General features: G+C 46.1%; 1 protein-coding gene across 3 annotated transcripts; it reads left to right on the top strand.

The window, feature by feature from the left end:
* Positions 1 to 9,611: 9,611 nt before the first annotated feature.
* Positions 9,612 to 17,333, top strand: LOC139373845 (CCN family member 2-like). 3 transcript variants are annotated; one of them, XR_011627616.1, is made up of 6 exons: positions 9,612 to 9,823; positions 11,558 to 11,774; positions 12,039 to 12,290; positions 12,659 to 12,873; positions 14,269 to 17,108; positions 17,205 to 17,333. XR_011627616.1 is itself a non-coding variant. In XM_071114924.1 (5 exons), the coding sequence occupies exons 1-5, from the start codon at positions 9,770 to 9,772 to the stop codon at positions 14,572 to 14,574; spliced, it is 1,044 nt and encodes a 347-aa protein (XP_070971025.1). In that variant the 5' UTR covers positions 9,612 to 9,769; the 3' UTR covers positions 14,575 to 17,327. The 3 variants fall into 3 exon arrangements, 1 of the variants encoding a protein (XP_070971025.1); XR_011627617.1 differs by lacking the exon at positions 17,205 to 17,333 and having other exon boundaries at positions 9,614 to 9,823; positions 14,269 to 16,013; positions 17,042 to 17,140; XM_071114924.1 differs by having other exon boundaries at positions 14,269 to 17,327.
* The last annotated feature ends 2,722 nt before the right edge of the window (positions 17,334 to 20,055 follow it).

Below are 20,055 nucleotides of genomic sequence, written 5' to 3'. Positions count from 1 at the left end.
TTTAGAACCGCCACCTCACTTCATTAAAAACAGGATGCTTTCATAACCCCAGCAGGTGTCCTCGAGGGAGAACAACATTATTTTAGGCAAAATAACCTGAGCCAGAGGAGGATGGGAGGATGGGAGGAGGGGAGGATGGGAGGAGGGGAGAAGGATGGGAGTGAGATGTGAGGATAGGAGGAGGGGAGGATGGGAGGATTTGGAGGATGATGGGAGGAGGGAGGATGGGAGGGGTGAGGAGGATGAGGGGAGGCTGGGAGGAGGGGAGGAGGAGAGGAGGAGAGGAGGATGGAAGGGGGACGAGGGGAGGGGAAGAGGATGGGAGGATGGGAGGGGTGAGGAGTATGAGGGGAGGATGGGAGGAGGATAGGAGGAGAGGAGGATGGAAAGGGGATGAGGGGAGGAGTTTGGGGGAGGATGGGAGGAGGGGAGGAGGATGGGAGGATGGGAAGAGGGGAGGAGGGGGAGGAGGGGGGGAGTTTGAGGGGAGGATGGGAGGAGGGAGGAGGAGAGGAGGATGGGAGGTTTGGAGGAGGATGAGAGGATGCGAGGAAGGGAGGAGGGAAGGAGGATGAGGGGAGGGTGAGAGGAGGGGAGGATGGGAAGAGGGGAGGAGGATGGGAGGATGATAGGATGGGGGGATAGGGAGGAGGAGGGGAGGAGGGGAAGATGTTATGAGGGGAGGAGGGGTGAGGGGGGTGGTAGGAGGGGAGGAGGATGAGGGGAGGATAGGAGGATGATGGGAGGATGAGAGGAGTAGGGGAGGGGAGGAGGGGAAGATGTTATGAGGGGAGGAGGGGTGAGTGGGGGGATGGTAGGAGGGGAGGAGGATGAGGGGAGGATGGGAGGATGATGGGAGGATGAGAGGAGTAGGGGAGGGGAGGAGGATAATGGGAGGAGGGAGGAGGGGAGGAGGATGGTAGGATGGGAGGAGGAGGGGAGGAGGATGAGGGGATGATGGGAGGATGAGAGGAGTAGGGAAGGAGGTCTTGCCACCACACGGGGCTGTAGAGTCTGGGTTGCGTACCAAATGGCACCCTATTAATCGTGCACTACTTTTTACCAGAGTCCCGTGGGTCCTATAGGCCCTAAAAGTAGTGCACTATATAGAGAATAGTGTACCATTTGGGACGCAGGAACCCTGAGGCTTGTCATCTCTATTTCTGCAGTGTCTTAGAGTTGCTGCCCGCATGACTTGAATGAATTATGCAGTGTAGGCATTGGGAATTTTATTTGGGCGTTTGCTGCTCAGAACGGGGTGGACGTTTTCCCCCCATTCCTTTTTTGTTTGTTGTGGTTCTCTCTATACTGCTACTCGTGCTCCTGCACCCAACATTTCATGATGACTTTTTTTCATGTTTGATTGAAATATAGTTTGACAGGAGGGTTCATTTGAATTTCGAAGCATTCGCGCCGCAGAAAACTGTCCAGAAAACTGTTGACAACCAGCTCTGACGTCTTCTTATCTCTCTAAGACTTTGCCTAAAAATCCCTCAATGCCATCCCCCTCCAATGAAAGGCCACCATTTTTTAAATTGAATCTTTATTTAACTGGGCAAGTCAGTTAAGAACAAATTCTTATTTACAATAATGGCCTACCCTGGCCAAACCCTAACCCAGACGACACTGGGCCAATTGTGCGTCGCCCTATGGTACTCCCAATCACGGCCGGTTGTGATACAGCCTGGAATCAAACTAGGGTCTGTAGTGACGCCTCTAGCTCTGACATGCATTGCCTTAGACCGCTGTGCCACTCGGGAGCCCTGAGTGAAACCTGAGACAACATCGCACATAGAGCGATCTTTATTTCTGTGATCCACCCTTCTCATACAAACTATACACACTTTACAAGAGTGCTCTCATTTAAGTTAGGGTGTACTTGAGTAGGTCAGACACTCTGTTACTAACGAGAACAAAGCTCCTCAGGACTGATGATAGGGGGCTGGGTCCCAAACGGAACCCTATTCCTTAACCCTATTCCCTATATAGTGCACTATCTTTGACCAGGTTCCATAGAGGGAGCACAGCGAGGGAGATGAGAGGGAGACCCATAGTAAAGACACTATTTAACACCTCAGCAGTGACTCAATCCCCCTGCCTGGCCTGTTTTTTATATTCTTTCTTTATTACTGCATTGAGTCTTGTGTTTGCAGCCTTGTCCAGTTTAGACTCTTACATAGAATAATATTGACATAAATATTGATCTAGATTTGTCTAGATCTGGGAGGGAGGGAGGGAGGTTTGATCCATGGTAAAGGAGATTCTCGCCTAGGTAGAAGAGGCTGGGTGGGTGGGTAGCAGTTAGAGGCTGGCTGTGTGGGTAGCAGTTAGAGGCTGGGTGGCTGGATAGCAGTTAGAGGCTGGCTGGGTGGGTAGCAGTTAGAGGCTGGGTGGCTGGATAGCAGTTAGAGGCTTGCTGGGTGGGTAGCAGTTAGAGGCTGGCTGGGTGGGTATCAGTTAGAGGCTGGGTGGGTGGGTAGCAGTCAGAGGCTGGGTGGGTGGGTAGCAGACAGAGGCTGGCTGGGTGGGTAGCAGTCATAGGCTGGGTAGCAATTAGAGGCTGGGTGGATGGGTAGCAGTTAGAGGCTGGCTGGGTGGGTAGCAGTCAGAGGCTGGGTGGGTGGGTAGCAGTTAAAGGCTGGCTGGGTGGGTAGCAGTCAGAGGCTGGGTGGGTGGGTAGCAGACAGAGGATGTGTGGCTGGGTGGGTAGCAGACAGAGGCTGGGTGGTTGGGAGGCTGGGTGGGTGGGTAGCAGACAGAGGCTGGCTGGGTGAGTGGGTAGCCGACAGAGGCTGGGTGGGTGGGTAGCAGACAGAGACTGGGTGGCTGGGTGGGTAGCAGACAGAGGCTGGGTGGCTGGGTGGGTAGCAGACATAGGCTGGCTGGGTGGGTAGCAGACATAGGCTGGGTGGCTGGGTGGGTGGGTGGGTAGCAGACAGAGGCTGGCTGGGTGGGTAGCAGACAGAGGCTGGGTGGCTGGGTGGGTGGGTAGCAGACAGAGGCTGGCTGGGTGGGTAGCAGACAGAGGCTGGGAGGCCGGGTGGCTGGGTGGGTAGCAGACAGAGGCTGGGTGGCTGTGGGGGTAGCAGACAGAGGCTGGGTGGGTGGGTAGCAGACAGAGGCTGGCCGGGTGGGTAGCAGACAGAGGCTGGGTGGCTGGGTGGGTAGCAGACAGAGGCTGGGTGGGTAGCAGTCAGAGGCTGGGTGGGTGGGTAGCAGACAGAGGCTGGGTGGGTGGGTAGCAGACAGAGGCTGGGTGGGTAGCAGTCAGAGGCTGGGTGGGTGGGTAGCAGACAGAGAGTGGGTGGGCAGCAGTCAGAGGCTGGGTGGGTGGGTAGCAGACAGAGGCTGGCTGGGTGGGTAGCAGACAGAGACTGGCTGGGTGGGTAGCAGACAGAGGCTGGCTGGGTGGGTAGCAGACAGAGGCTGGGTGGGTGGGTAGCAGACAGAGGCTGGGTGGGTGGGTAGCAGACAGAGGCTGGGTGGGTGGGTAGCAGTCAGAGGCTGGGTGGGTAGCAGTCAGAGGCTGGGTGGGTGGGTAGCAGACAGAGGCTGGGTGGGTGGGTAGCAGACAGAGGCTGGGTGGGTGGGTAGCAGTCAGAGGCTGGGTGGGTGGGTAGCAGACAGAGGCTGGGTGGCTGGGTGGGTAGCAGACAGAGGCTGGGTGGCTGGGTGGGTAGCAGACAGAGACTGGCTGGGTGGGTAGCAGACAGAGGCTGGCTGGGTGGGTAGCAGACAGAGGCTGGCTGGGTGGGTAGCAGACAGAGGCTGGGTGGGTGGGTAGCAGACAGAGGCTGGGTGGGTAGCAGACAGAGGCTGGGTGGGTGGGTAGCAGACAGAGGCTGGGTGGGTGGGTAGCAGACAGAGGCTGGGTGGGTGGGTAGCAGACAGAGGCTGGGTGGGTGGGTAGCAGACAGAGGCTGGGTGGGTGGGTAGCAGACAGAGGCTGGGTGGGTGGGTAGCAGTCAGAGGCTGGGTGGGTCTGTAGTCTTTAGTAGATTAAAAAACTACCACTGCTTTCCACTTATTATTCCGATCCCTTATTTTTCATGAAATATCAGTCCATGTAAGATAATAAGAACTGCAACGTCATTGTTTAATCACGTTGTGATCCAGAGATTTCCGGGGTAAGACTTGCGAGAATGTACTGTACATTTAGAATGTACTGAATTAATAAAACACTATTTTCTCTATGAAACAGAAGGAAATGAAACTGGATCCAAACACGCTTTTTTCACAAGTTGGGAAGAATACATATTTTTTTGCCTTTCATTAGTTCTGATTGTGTGGAGCCTTCGGTCTCAAAGTCCAGGGTATACAATATGCATCACACATATAGTGGACTACTTCTGACCAGGGCCCTGGGATACAGACATTGTCGACAGTATTTACACTGGGTTCCGCACGATACGGTAAGCATCGTGGGCCAAAGTTCACCTCCCTGTCAGAAGGAATATCACAGGCGTCATCTCGTTCCCAGACGACAGGCAATGAACCGCGTACGTCGTGAAGGAAACCCACAGAACCAGATGAGGCCTACGTTCCACGTTTCTGTTCATCTCAGCAGGAAAGTTACCCCGACGTAATCAGGTTGTCCGGCAGGCTCCTACCACACGGCTGGGCTCTGGCTGGGGAGTGTTCCACCCTCCATCCTGCCGAGCTGGATAATCCTTCTCTAATAACGTCGCTCAGCTTCACTAACAGGTGAGGTTATCTGGCATAGAGGAACTGCCAGTCAGCTGAGATAAAAGAGTGTGAGAGGGAGGTTGACTGTGTGAGGTCATGAACTAAGAGTGCGGCCTAAATTGTACCCTATGCCTTACAACGTGCACTACGCTATTCCCCTATTACCAATGGTCCCAGGTAAAAAGTAGTGCACTATATAGGGAATACGGTTCCATTTGGGACAGCCATGAACTCTGCTCTCTTCTCCTCCACAGGAGGTCCAGGAAGCTCCCTGATGATAAGCCCCTGTTGGCCCTCACACTTTGCTGCCTGCCTGAGAGGGAGGGAGTCAACCCAACGCAGATGAATCATCGCTGTAAGTAATGAGGGGAAGAATGTTTTTCTCTGACTGGGGACTGCTGTGTTAGCGTCGGTGAGTCGGGGTTTCTTTTTGAAGGATTTTTCGTCAGCGAACGTGATGAAGGCTTACGATGTATCTCAAAGGCCGTGGAGACTGAGAGCAGAGACCTGGCATACGTCCCAAATGGAACCTCATTCCTCCTTTGTTTTTTAGTGCACTCCTTTTGATCAGGGCCCATATAAAAAAAAAGAGTCAGGCACTAAATAGGGAATAGGGTGCCATTTGTCACACAGCCTTAGTTCCAGCGGGGGACCCGGCGTGTTTGGTCTCGGTCGGTGCGTTCGAGGATCTGACTGTTGGACGGTGTGAGTTCCAGCGGAGACCCGGCGTGTTTGGTCTCGGTCGGTGCGTTCGAGGATCTGACTGTTGGACGGTGTGAGTTCCAGCGGAGACCCGGCGTGTTTGGTCTCGGTCGGTGCGTTCGAGGATCTGACTGTTGGACGGTGTGAGTTCCAGCGGGGGACCCGGCGTGTTTGGTCTCGGTCGGTGCGTTCGAGGATCTGACTGTTGGACGGTGTGAGTCACCAGAGTGCAGTGGGCACAGACAGAAGCATCAGGCAAAGAGGAGAGCAAAGCCAGTCAAACATCTCATTCCAAAAGACACCCTATTTCCTACATAACACATAACACAGGAAGCAATTAACTCCCCATAGATTCGGGCCATTAATAAGTCTATGAGTCAAAGGGGTTTATTTTGATGCCAAGTTGGATAACCTTACAGGGACTGAGGTCAGGGCAGATGTCATCTCAATCAAGACCATACCCTCTGGGTTTCCTGGGTAGCAAGAATCACCGTCAGAGTACCACAGAGTGGAAACATACCAGGATATAAATGTGGCTAATGATCACATGTACAGACAATGAAAAAAACGCATGAACAACACATTGTAACAGGTTAAAATTGGTTTATATACCTGGCCTGTTTATTTCCATGCTCCACTCCCTGACTAAAAGACCCTGTGCTGTCTCAGTTTAGTCCCCAGGACCTCACCTCATGTATAATTGTTTTTGATGTAGATCAGATACAGTAAGAAAGTTTATTTATGGTTAAATCCCCCACTTACACACACACACACACACACACACACACACACACACACACACACACACACACACACACACACACACACACACACACACACACACACACACACAGACACACACACACACACAAGATGTGGCCTTCTTCCTCTCTCTCTGTGATATGAGCATTGCAGTCTCTGAAATCCCAGACCTAGGGCAGCAACAGCACTGGTGTTAAGCCAGAACATTTGTATGTTGTGGGGAGGCAACACATCTGTCTAGAGACAGACTGTGAGCAGCGTGGTGCTGGCCTCCTGGTGGCCATGTGTGGTACTACAAACACAAGTGGCGTGAATTACAGTGTGTGGAAGTTTATGATGCGGTCAATGAATGGCAACAAAAGCAAATAAATCGTAAACATGAGCTAAACACACACACACACACACACACACACACACACACACACAGACACACAGACGCACACACACACACAGACACACACACACAGACACACAGACACACACACACACACACACACACACACACACACACACACACACACACACACACACACACACACACACACACACACACACACACACACACACACACACACACACACACACACACACACACTGCAGCATTCTATTGATGTAGTCTAGTACTGAAGTCTAAACACAGAGTACCAGTGTTACCATAGCAGCTGAGCTGTTGCTTGTGTTCCCTAGTGATATGGCATCAATCCTTATGATGATCCAGGCTTGAGCGTGTTTATCATTCTTAAATAAGTTACAGGCTTCGGATGTTATCCTCGCCTGTTGCATGGTAGGGGAACTGCTTCCTCATATAAATAGCAACCGGTTGAGCTATTATGCAAAATCATTGGCTGCTGACCTCTGTCCCGTGCCCAGCCCAGTATCCATGTAGTATCAAGTGAATTAGAGCTCTTTGACCTCTCTCTAGTCTTTACTAAAACTGTCCCATGCCCTGTCCATGTGGTATCAACAGCATGTACATGTCCTAACGCTCTCTACTGGCTGTCTCTCTCGACTGAGGCCGGTCTTTTTGAAATTCACACATTGCAGCCATCAGCCTCCAATGCTCTGAGCTAGGGACTAGGCAAGGTCTCTTGGCTAGAGACCTCAAGATACTAGTCCATGTACGGCCCTCCTTAGTTACGGTTCTGTTTTGAACATGCTTTAGCTTTAGCTTGTCCCGGCTCGTGTTGCCAGGGCACGGCTTCCTCTGGCCGGAGGGGGGGGGGGGGGGGGGGGGGGGGGGGGGCGTTACACACCGAGTTAGCTTGTTCTTGTTCTTGTTCATTATGTTCTCAAATATGATCCCTGGTGTGAGTGTGCTCGCTGTGGCGTTTGGGCAAACAGAACCTCTTGACTTTCCAGGTAGACACACACAGCTTCATGAGGGTTGGCATGCTCCAGGAAATAGCTGCTAGCCGGGCGAAAAATAAATAAATAAATCACAGCATTGACTTTTTCCTTCACCATGTGTGTTTCCTATTTAACACCTGACCAGTGTGGAGTGGAGTGGACAGGCTGTTCTTGTTTTAACTACTGTGTGTGGACCTGTCATCCTTCTTAACCCTCTAATGTGGGTTTTAATACGCTCACGTTCAATTACATAGGATGTCATGACGGACATTTCCTCTCTGGTGGTTAGAAACACCAGCATTACTCTGTGCTGGTGATCTTTCATATCATCTCTCCCTCTCCCTCCCTCTCTCTCTCTCTCTCTCTCTCTCTCTCCCTCTCCCTCTCCCTCTCTCTCTCTCTCTCTCTCTCTCCCTCTCTCTCTTTCTCTCTCTCTTCCCCTCTCTCTCTTCCCCTCTCTCTCTCTCCCTCTCTCTCTCTCTCTCTCTCTCTCCCTCTCTCTCTTTCTCTCTCTCTTCCCCTCTCTCTCTTCCCCTCTCTCTCTCTCCCTCTCTCTCTTTCTCTCTCTCTTCCCCTCTCTCTCTTCCCCTCTCTCTCTCTCCCTCTCTCTCTCTCTCTCTCTCTCTCTCTCTCTCTCTCTTCCCCTCTCTCTCTCTCTCTCCCTCTCTCTCTCTCTCTCTCTCTCTCTCTCTCTCTCGCTCTCTCTCTCTCTCTCTCTCTCTCTCTCTCTCTCTCTCTCTCTCTCTCTCTCTCTCTCTCTCTCTCTCTCTCTCTCTCTCTCTCTCTCTCTCTCTCTCTCGCTCTCTCTCTCTCTCTCTCTCCCTCTCTCTCTCTCTCTCTCTCTCTCTCTCTCTCTCTCTTCCCCTCTCTCTCTCTCTCTCCCTCTCTCTCTCTCTCTCTCTCTCTCTCTCGCTCTCTCTCTCTCTCTCTCTCCCTCTCTCTCTCTCTCTCCCTCTCTCTCCCTCTCTCTCTCTCACTCTCTCTCTCTCTCTAAGAACTCTCAAAACGATAGCTGTTGCATAATGAACGTCCCATGTTTGTCCTTTACGCTTAAACTGATGCTCTTATTCAAACTATAAGTTACCTTGATTAAAGCCTTACTTCCTATTCATACCAAAGACCTCTGTGACCCCGGCGCTACCTGTAAACTACCTCTAAGACAGGAAAAGATCTCTGTGACCCCGGCACTACTTGTAAACTACCTCTAAGACAGATAAAGACCTCTGTGACCCCGGCGCTACCTGTAAACTACCTCTAAGACAGGAAAAGATCTCTGTGACCCCGACACTACCTGTAAACTACCTCTAAGACAGGTAAAGACCTCTGTGACCCCGACAGACACTACTTGTAAACTACCTCTAAGACAGGTACAAGAGGAGGGGCACAGAGTGTAGGGAAAGACAAAGATGACTATTGGCAATGATTTACGGGTCATATCTGATATTGGCAGACGGTGAGCGATGCCCTCTTCTAAACGAGTGACCATTACCTGCTACCGTGTGCCTGTACAGCATGTCACCTGTAGTCACCTGTAGTCACCTGTTGACAGTTACTATTAGGCTGGTCTCTGTGTGTTATTTAAGGTTCATCTCATGTTGAACAACGTTTATACTTTGAGTCCTTCCCAAATAGCACCCTATTACCTACATAAAGTAGTACACTACTTTTGATCCCCCATGGCTTGCAATCTTTATGGTGTTATTTCCCCTGGTTATTACTTAATACTATAAATCTTTCCCCAATACACATGCATTTTAATTCCAACTTCATAATCACTGTAACCATGTTCCTGGTGTAGGCTATTTTGGTCTGAATGGTGGCCAACATGAACAATGTTCTCCTTTCGTCCATTTCGTCCAGTCAAATTAAACTCACGAACATATTTTGTCAGTTCCTGCTTTAGTACATAAAATAACTCCCACCTGGCTGAACAGTAGGTTGATGGAGGGGGATGCCTGTCTTTAAAAACAGCTCTCCTCTCAGGAATTAGGAAAAATAAAGCCATCTGGAATGTGAATATTTTGACCCCTTTGGGTCGCGTGGCATAACTCTTGTTTACTGGGCTACACCCCGCCTCGCGGAGTATTTAAAGTAGGGGTTCTCTCGTCCATGCCTCAGTCTAGCTAGCCCCTGGAGCCCTGCAGAGAGTCAACGAACAACTACCGGTGGAGTGAGAGAAAAGGGAAACTCCCGTCTGCGTGTCTGTCACACGGAACGAAAACAAACGTGTTGGACTGAGTGAGAGCGCGCTGTCGAAATAAACGAGGTAACCATGTCTGAGGGAGTTATCACCAGAATGGGTCTTCTTCTGCTCATCATCAGCTCGGTATGTTTTCTCATGTCATATATTATATCAATAAAGTCCTAGATTTTCATTTATATACATTTGTGTAACTTTGTCACAACTTTGCATTTGATGCAATAATAGCTTATTATTTATTTCATTCACCCGGCTATTGTTATATGTTTTGTGTTGTCTTCATTGATATGTATTATTTAGTTATGTAAAATGTTAATTTAAAGTACAACTTATGGGAACTCATAGTGTACTTATAGCGGCTAAAACATCCCATGGGGGTGTGGTCTCAGTGCAGTTCTGTAAAGCAGCCTACAGCAGCTCTGTATAGTAGCCTACAGCAGCTCTGTATAGTAGCCTACAGCAGCTCTGTATAGTAGCCTACAGCAGCTCTGTATAGTAGCCTACAGCAGCTCTATAAAGTAGCTTACAGCATCTCTGTATAGTAGCCTACAGCAGCTCTATAAAGTATCATACAGCAGCTCTGTAACGTAGCCTACAGCAGTTCTGTAAAGCAGCCTACAGCAGCTCTGTATAGTAGCCTACAGCAGCTCTGTATAGTAGCCTACAGCAGCTCTGTATAGTAGCCTACAGCAGCTCTGTATAGTAGCCTACAGCAGCTCCTTAAAGTAGCCTACAGCAGCTCCTTAAAGTAGCCTACAGCAGCTCTGTAGAGTAGCCTACAGCAGCTCCTTAAAGTAGTCTACAGCAGCTCTGTATAGTAGCCTACAGCAGCTCCTTAAAGTAGTCTACAGCAGCTCTGTATAGTAGCCTACAGCAGCTCCTTAAAGTAGCCTACAGCAGCTCTGTAAACAATCATATGTGATGAAATAGTAGTGTTGTTTTAATTGGGTGTCACTGTTAATAAATTACTAAATTATTGGATTCAAATGGGCTGTCTTACTCATTGCTACTAAAAGGAACATCATGTGAGTACTGAGATGCAGAACAAAGATAGTAGTTATAGGCTCTTAGTTGGACATAGGGTCTAAAATGAAGTGCCAAATAGCTTTTTTTCAACTAATAAAATTGTTAATGACTGAGTTAATCCAGGTTCTGCTAATTCTTTATCACTCAAATGTTTTAAACATCCGTTCTTAGAATAAAACATGTCAAGATTTGACAGCACTTGAGGAGCCTATATTGATTTCCTCTTACATTCTTACAAGTCTCTTTTATATATATTTTTATATTTGTACAAAAGTAATGCTGTATGTAATAGCAGTGTCCATTACTCTCCATAGAAAACTCTCTCCATAGAAAAGTCTGCTAGAATTGATTTGCCTACATCGAGTCAAGTGTCTCCATCTAGTGGCAGTACGATGTATTACACGTGAGGTGTTAACAAAAAATGCGAAGTAGCCCCTTACAACATTCTCTGCTTCTTTGACACACAGTACAGACCGCAGGAGGTTGGTGGCACCTTAATTGGGGAGGACGGCTCATTGTGATGGCTGGAGCGGAATCAGTGGAATGGAATCAAATACATCAAACACACATGGTTTCCATGGTTTCCAGGTGTTTGATGCCATTCCATTTGCTCCGATCCGTCCATTACTATGAGCCCTCCTCCACTGGTACAGACCGACCTCATTGCATTACTGGGTCTAAACATTTTCCCTGGAGACAAATCCTGATATCAGACATTTTATCCACACTTATCCTATACATTTTTCTGGAGCTTTTCTGACTTCTATCTTTTGTTTAACATTATCCAATAGATTTTCTAAAGCATTTCTGACTGTCGTTTTCTTCTGTCTTTAGACAATGGCCCAGGACTGTTCCGATCCCTGTGACTGCCCGTCGGATCCCCCTCCATGCCCGTTTGGTACCAGCCTGGTTCTGGATGGCTGTGGTTGCTGCAAGGTGTGCGCCAGGCAAGCTGGCGAGCCCTGTACCCTCCTGGAGCCATGTGACCACCACAAAGAGCTTTACTGTGATTATGCAATGCTGAGTGACACCGAGCACGGCATCTGCATGTGTAAGTTGAATTCTCCTGTCAACTGGTAAAGAAAAGGGTGGGATGTCTTTAAGATCTCTATGGAGACCATGATCACTGCTTGGCGATCCTATTGCAGAGATTGCTACTTATTTTGTGTATACTGCGGCTTTGTTTCTCATTATCCAAAGTGGGCAATCTCTGGGCTAAGCAATTTCCAATAGGTATTTACATGAGTTTGAACAATATAATGTAAAGCCTTTGAAATATGAAATCTAAAATGGCGTCTCCACCTCTGTGTTTCAGCCCAGGAAGGCCAGACGTGCGACCTGGGAGGGGTCATCTACCGCAGTGGTGAGACCTTTCAGCCCAGCTGCAAGCACCAGTGTGTTTGTATGAACGGAGAGATCGGCTGCGTGCCAACCTGTGCCAACAACGTGCTGCTGGCCTCTCCAGATTGCCCGTACCCACGCCGCATTCAGATCCCTGGGAAGTGCTGTGAGGAGTGGGTGTGTGACCAGAGCCCTCAGGACAACCCCTATCAGTCAGCCATGGCTGGTGAGTCTAACCTCTAGAACCACAGTCCTAAAAACAACCCCTATCAGTCAGCCATGGCTGGTGACTCTAACCTCCTACAAACTGGAACTCTTCCTTTCTCTCTCTCTCTCTCTCTCTCTCTCTCTCTCTCTCTCTCTCTCTCTCTCTCTCTCTCTCTCTCTCTCTCTCTCTCTGTCTCCCTCTCTCTCTCTCTCTCTCTCTCTCTCTATCCCTCTCTCTCTCTCTCTCTCTCTCTCTCTCTCTCTCGTTCAAACTAACCACCTCTCCCTCCCCTCCCCTCTTTTTCACCATTGTTCACCTTTCCCTCTCCCCTCCTCTTCTCTCAGGATCTGAAATTCACCCCTTGGTCTCTTCTTCCCCTCTGTCAGTCTACAGAAAGGAGTCAGCCCACGTGCCGGTCCCGGTGGAGAGCCCCAGGGAGAACTGCATCGTCCAGACCACCAAATGGGGCGAGTGCTCGGCCACCTGCGGCATGGGCGTGTCGTACCGCGTCACCAACGACAACGAGCGGTGCCAGCTGGAGAGGCAGACCCGTGTCTGTATGATCCGGTCCTGCCACGTGGAGCAGGAGAAGGACATCAAGGTGGATACATGGACTAATACCATTATATAGTATAACAACATATAGAGGAACGTATTATATAGTATAACAACATATAGAGGAATGTATTATATAGTGTATTATATAGTATAACAACATATAGAGGAATGTATTATATAGTGTATTATATAGTATAACAACAGAGAAATGTATTATATAGTGTATTATATAGTATATTATATAGTATAACAACATATAGAGGAATGTATTATATAGTATAACAGCAGAGGAATGTATTATATAGTGTATTACATAGCATATTACATAAGCATGACATAGAATTACATAACATGACATCACATGTTATTTTTCTCTGGATCAAACCAGAACAGAAAGATGGGTGGGAGGCCCCGGTGAACAACTGAGCAAGAGGACAAGTACATTAGAGTGCCTAGAAGGCCAACATCCAGTAGTCGCCTCTTCACTGTTGATGTTGAGACGGGTGTTTTAAGGGTACTATTTAATGAAGCTGTCAGTTGAGGACTTGAGAGGCGTCTGTTTCTCAAACTAGACACTCTAATGTACTTGTCCTCTTGCTCAGTTGTGCACCGGGGCCTCCCACTCCTGTTTCTATTATGGTTAGAGCCAGTTTGCGCTGTTCTGTGAACGGAGTAGTACACAGCGTTGTACGAGATCTTCAGTTTCTTGCCAATTTCTCGTATGGAATAGCCTTCATTTCTGAGAACAAGAATAGACTGACAAGTTTCGGAAGAAAGGTCTTTGTTTCTGGCCATTTTGAGCCTGTAATTGAACCCACAATTGCTGATGCTCCAGATACTCAACTAGTCTAAAGAAGGACAGTTTTATTGCTTCTTAAAATCAGCACAACAGTTTTGAGCTGTGCTAACATAATTGCAAAAGGGTTTTCTAATGATCAATTAGCCTTTTAAAATTATAAACTTGGATTAGCTAACACAACGTACCATTGGAACACAGGAGTGATGGTTGCTGATAATGGGCCTCTGTACACCTATGTAGATATTCCATACAAATCAATAGCTACAATAGTCATTTACAACATTAACAATGTCTACACTGTATTTCTGATCAATTTGATGTTATTTTAATGGCCAAAAAAATAGCTTTTCTTTCAAAAGCAAGGACATTTTTAAGTGACCCCCGACTTTTTGAATGGTAGTGTATATAAGCCGTGCAACACAGGAACATAGCATGTCTTTTCAACACAGGAACATAGCATGTCTTTGCAACACAGGAACATAGCATGTCTTTGCAACACAGAAACATAGCATGTCTTTGGCTCCTTATCGTTCCCTCAAGGTGTAAAGGTTAAAGCCAAGCTGCCCTTAATTAACCTGATAGACAATGTGACACGTTGTTCTCATTCTGAACTAACCACCAGTCATCTCCGTTCCACAGAGGGGGAAGAAGTGTGTACGGACCCCCAAGTCCCCGCGAGGCATTCGTTTCCAGCTGTCAGGCTGCAGCAGCAGCAGGGTCTACAAGCCCAAGTTCTGTGGTGTGTGTACGGACGGGCGCTGCTGCACCCCCCACAGCACCGTCACCGCAGAGGTGGAGTTCCACTGTCCCGAGGGAGACACCTTCAGACGCAAGATGATGTTCATCAAGACGTGCTCCTGTCACCACGACTGTCCCCGAGACAATGACATCTTCCTGGCTTCGCACACACGCAGGATGATCGGGGACTATGACAACGATATGTAACCGACGTGGCTGCCGTACGCACTGCACAGATAACGTTACATATACACACACACGCACGCACGCACGCACACGCATACACACACACACGCACACACACACACACACGCACACGCATACACACACACACATACACGCATACACACACACACACACACACACACATACGCATACACACACACACGCATACACACACACACACACGCATACGCATACACACACACACACACACACGCATACACACACACACACACACGCATACACACACACACACACGCATACACACCACGCACGCACACATATACACACACACACACGCACACGCACACACATACACGCATGCACATACACACACACACGCACGCATACACACACACACAAACACGCACACACGCACACACACACACACACACACACGCGCACACACACACAAGCACGGATAAAACTCCTTCACATCACTCCCCCACCACCCTCACACACTGATAGGCAGGTCTTTGAATTCCTGGACCCTGTCTCTACCTTACTACCCATAGGGATGTCAACCTGGTTGAATTCCTGGACTGTGTCTCTACCTTACTACCCATAAGGCATGTCAACCTGGTTGTGAGACTGAAAAAAAAGAATGTGTGATTTCAAGATATGAAGAAGTAGAGCATGAGATTTACTTTTTAGGTTTTATTTTTTAAATTTAATTTAACCTTTTTTTTTATGCGCAGCTCTAAAGTCACCTGACTCTTTGATTGGCTCTTTGATTGGTCTGTCTGTATGTCTACAGAGATACTGAAGGGTGGATCTGACGCACTGAGGACTCAATGTTAGAGACAATGTTAGGCAAGAATATATTTACATACACTGCTTAATTTCCATGGGAACATGACACGGTAGTGTACAGATGAGAGGTAGGTAGCCTATTCCAGTGTCTCCCAACTCCGTACCCCCAACAGCACACATTGTTGTTTTAGCCCAGGACAAAAACACCTGATTCAACTTGTCAAGGGCTTGATTATTAGTTAACAAGTAGAATCAGGTGTGCTAATCCGGGGCCACAACAAAAAACATGGCCTAGGTTGAGGGCGCACTGAACGGAGAGGCACTTACTGAACCAAATTTCACATCTTGACAGAAAATTTTAGAATACGACATTTAAAAAAAATATATTTTTCATATGTTAAAGATGAACAATACAGAAATTGTTTGGATATATTGTAGTACTGGTACGTGCCTTGACATCTGTATAATATTGATTGAATATATGTAATTATAATTAAGAATGTCAATAATATTGTTTACTGTTTATTTAAAAAATAAAAGAAGGAATGAAATGAAAGAAAGAAATTTGGCATTTAACGAAAACACCTTGTGTAAATACTGAAAGACTGTGTACAATTTAGTACTATAATTTATTACCTGGTTGTTGTTTCATTAATAACACCATGTTGAAGGTTGTTGTTGTTTCATTAATAACACCATGTTGAAGGTTGTTGTTTAATTAATAACACCATGTTGAAGGTTGTTGTTGTTTCATTAATAACACCATGTTGAAGGTTGTTTAATTAATAACACCATGTTGAAGGTTGTTGTTGTTTAATTAATAACACCATGTTGAAGGTTGTTGTTTAATGAATAACACCAGGTTGAAGGTTGTTGTTGTTTAATTAATAACACCATGTTGAAGGTTGTTTAATGAATAACACCAGGTTGAAGGTTGTTGTTTAATTAATAACACCATGTTGAAGGTTGTTTAATTAATAACACCATGTTGAAGGTTGTTTAATGAATAACACCAGGTTGAAGGTTGTTGTTGTTTAATTAATAACAGCATGTTGAAGGTTGTTGTTTAATTAATAACACCATGTTGAAGGTTGTTGTTGTTTAATTAATAACACCATGTTGAAGGTTGTTGTTTAATGAATAACACCATGTTGAAGGTTGTTGTTGTTTAATTAATAACACCATGTTGAAGGTTGTTGTTTAATGAATAACACCATGTTGAAGGTTGTTGTTGTTTAATTAATAACACCATGTTGAAGGTTGTTGTTGTTTAATTAATAACACCAGGTTGAAGGTTGTTGTTGTTTAATTAATAACACCATGTTGAAGGTTGTTTAATGAATAACACCAGGTTGAAGGTTGTTGTTGTTTAATTAATAACACCATGTTGAAGGTTGTTTAATTAATAACACCATGTTGAAGGTTGTTGTTGTTTAATTAATAACACCATGTTGAAGGTTGTTGTTGTTTAATTAATAACACCATGTTGAAGGTTGTTGTTTAATTAATAACACCATGTTGAAGGTTGTTGTTGTTTAATTAATAACACCATGTTGAAGGTTGTTGTTGTTTAATTAATAACACCATGTTGAAGGTTGTTGTTGTTTAATTAATAACACCATGTTGAAGGTTGTTGTTGTTTAATTAATAACACCATGTTGAAGGTTGTTGTTGTTTAATTAATAACACCATGTTGAAGGTTGTTGTTGTTTAATTAATAACACCATGTTGAAGGTTGTTGTTTAATTAATAACACCATGTTGAAGGTTGTTGTTTAATTAATAACACCATGTTGAAGGTTGTTGTTTAATTAATAACACCATGTTGAAGGTTGTTGTTTAATTAATAACACCATGTTGAAGGTTGTTGTTGTATTATACTGTATCATACTTATTTTTCATTGTAACCACCTGGCCAAGACACAAGTGAGTTCCTATTTGTTGCACTTTTGTCTATATCCAATTAAATAAATGATATTTTTTATACATAAACTTATTTTCATCCTTTATTCTCACCGTGTAATTTGAACAATAGTAATGTTTAAAATACTGCATAGAAATTGAGGCATTTCTTAAAATAGAAGGTCTGGAGAGAGAGGATGGTAATTTCCCTGTTGTCAAAGCCAAAGAAGACTTGACCACATAGCCTGGTTTCTCTCTAGGTTTCTTCCTAGGATTGGGCCTTTCTAGGGAGTTTTTCCTAGCCACCGTGCTTCGAAACCTGCATTGCTTGCTGTTTGGGGTTTTAGGCTGGGTTTCTGTACAGCACTTTGAGATATCAGCTGATGTACGAAGGGCTATATAAATACATTTGATTTGATGTACCCCACAATTTATGTGTCAAGAAATGGAAGTTGTCTATCAAGCGCGGTGGTGGTGGGTTAATCATTAAAGAGCACATGAAAATAGGATTATTAAACTGCTAATGCCATTAAACTCAAATGTGTTTAGGATGCGCACCATGGAGTAGGCTACTGCTGCAGCAACCCTCATGTTATCACAGCCACTGGCAGCCAGCCAGACGGTTCTGGGAAGCTAGTATATCTAGCTATAAGGGGTGGGTGTCTCACACATGCACTGTCAGTGTCTGGTTGCGCATTGGGGTTGTGTGTCAACGTCTGCGTGCTTGTGTGTGTGCATGTGTATGGTGTTATGGGATACGTCTGGGTGCTTGTGTGTGTGCATGTGTATGGTGTTATGGGATACGTCGGCATGACGGGGTCCACAGTCGGCTGCATCATTTGCAACCAGGAACTAGTACTTATGGGAAGGAATATTGTTTTAGGTGTTTTTTTTATACATATTTCATACCTTTTCTGCTTACTTACATGTGTCCTTTCACACACACACACACACACACACCCAGACAGACCGTGCCCTACTTTCATGCACCTGGACCTCAGAATCCACCCTGGCAGAAATAGAAGGTATGTGGGAATTAGGAAACCGAGCACAAAGCAATTAATCTCTTCAACTCATGTGCATTCTCCCGTTCAATTTGAGATCAGTTCACCTTTCTGAAATGGTAGTAATACGACAGTAATATGGGATGGACTGGAGCTCGTTTTTTGTTTGTAATCAAGTGTATTTGTAGTAGCTGGTACTACTGCGTAGAATGGACAATGTAGGTTCTGTTATTGTTTGTATTAATGTAGCTGGTGCTGTTTTGTTATTGTATATACAGTGCCTTGCGAAAGTATTCGGCCCCTTTGAACTTTGCGACCTTTTGCCACATTTCAGGATTCAAACATAAAGATATAAAACTGTATTTTTTTGTGAAGAATCAACAACAAGTGGGACACAATCATGAAGTGGAACGACATTTATTGGATATTTCAAACTTTTTTAACAAATCAAAATCTGAAAAATTGGGCGTGCAAAATTATTCAGCCCCTTTACTTTCAGTGCAAATAACTCTCTCCAGAAGTTCAGTGAGGATCTCTGATTGATCCAATGTTGACCTAAATGACTAATGATGATAAATACAATCCACCTGTGTGTAATCAAGTCTCCGTATAAATGCACCTGCACTGTGATAGTCTCAGAGGTCCATTAAAAGCGCAGAGAGCATCATGAAGAACAAGGAACACACCAGGCAGGTCCGAGATACTGTTGTGAAGAAGTTTAAAGCCGGATTTGGATACAAAAATATTTCCCAAGCTTTAAACATCCCAAGGAGCACTGTGCAAGCGATAATATTGAAATGGAAGGAGTATCAGACCACTGCAAATCTACCAAGACCTGGCCGTCCCTCTAAACTTTCAGCTCATACAAGGAGAAGACTGATCAGAGATGCAGCCAAGAGGCCCATGATCACTCTGGATGAACTGCAGAGATCTACAGCTGAGGTGGGAGACTCTGTCCATAGGACAACAATCAGTCGTATATTGCACAAATCTGGCCTTTATGGAAGAGTGGCAAGAAGAAAGCCATTTCACATAAAAAGTGTCATTTAAGGTTTGCCACAAGCCACCTGGGAGACACACCAAACATGTGGAAGAAGGTGCTCTGGTCAGATGAAACCAAAATTGAACTTTTTGGCAACAATGCAAAACGTTATGTTTGGAGTAAAAGCAACACAGCTCATCACACTGAACACACCATCCCCACTGTCAAACATGGTGGTGACAGCATCATGGTTTGGGCCTGCTTTTCTTCAGCAGGGACAGGGAAGATGGTTAAAATTGATGGGAAGATGGATGGAGCCAAATACAGGACCATTCTGGAAGAAAACCTGATGGAGTCTGCAAAAGACCTGAGACTGGGACGGAGATTTGTCTTCCAACAAGACAATGATCCAAAACATAAAGCAAAATCTACAATGGAATGGTTCAAAAATAAACATACCCAGGTGTTAGAATGGCCAAGTCAAAGTCCAGACCTGAATCCAATCGAGAATCTGTGGAAAGAACTGAAAACTGCTGTTCACGAATGCTCTCCATCCAACCTCACTGAGCTCGAGCTGTTTTGCAAGGAGGAATGGGAAAAAATGTCAGTCTCTCGATGTGCAAAACTGATAGAGACATACCCCAAGTGACTTACAGCTGTAATCGCAGCAAAAGGTGGCGCTACAAAGTATTAACTTAAGGGGGCTGAATAACTTTGCACGCCCAATTTTTCAGTTTTTGATTTGTTAAAAGTTTGAAATATCCAATAAATGTCGTTCCACTTCATGATTGTGTCCCACTTGTTGTTGATTCTTCACAAAAAAATA

This window comes from Oncorhynchus clarkii, chromosome 18 (genome assembly GCF_045791955.1).
Source record: "Oncorhynchus clarkii lewisi isolate Uvic-CL-2024 chromosome 18, UVic_Ocla_1.0, whole genome shotgun sequence".
NCBI classification, from domain to species: Eukaryota; Metazoa; Chordata; class Actinopteri; order Salmoniformes; family Salmonidae; genus Oncorhynchus; species Oncorhynchus clarkii.
The sequence above is the reverse complement of the archived record's forward strand: the minus strand, read 5'-3'. Positions and strand labels throughout refer to the sequence as shown.

What these genes read in the sequence shown, in the direction of transcription:
- LOC139373845 (XM_071114924.1), top strand. Translation starts at nt 9,770, where the DNA reads ATGTCTGAGGGAGTTATCACCAGAATGGGTCTTCTTCTGCTCATCATC. An exon ending in CGAGCACGGCATCTGCATGT is followed by an intron (nt 11,775 to 12,038) that starts GTAAGTTGAATT and finishes TCTGTGTTTCAG; the next exon opens with CCCAGGAAGGCCAGACGTGC. An exon ending in CTATCAGTCAGCCATGGCTG is followed by an intron (nt 12,291 to 12,658) that starts GTGAGTCTAACC and finishes CCCCTCTGTCAG; the next exon opens with TCTACAGAAAGGAGTCAGCC.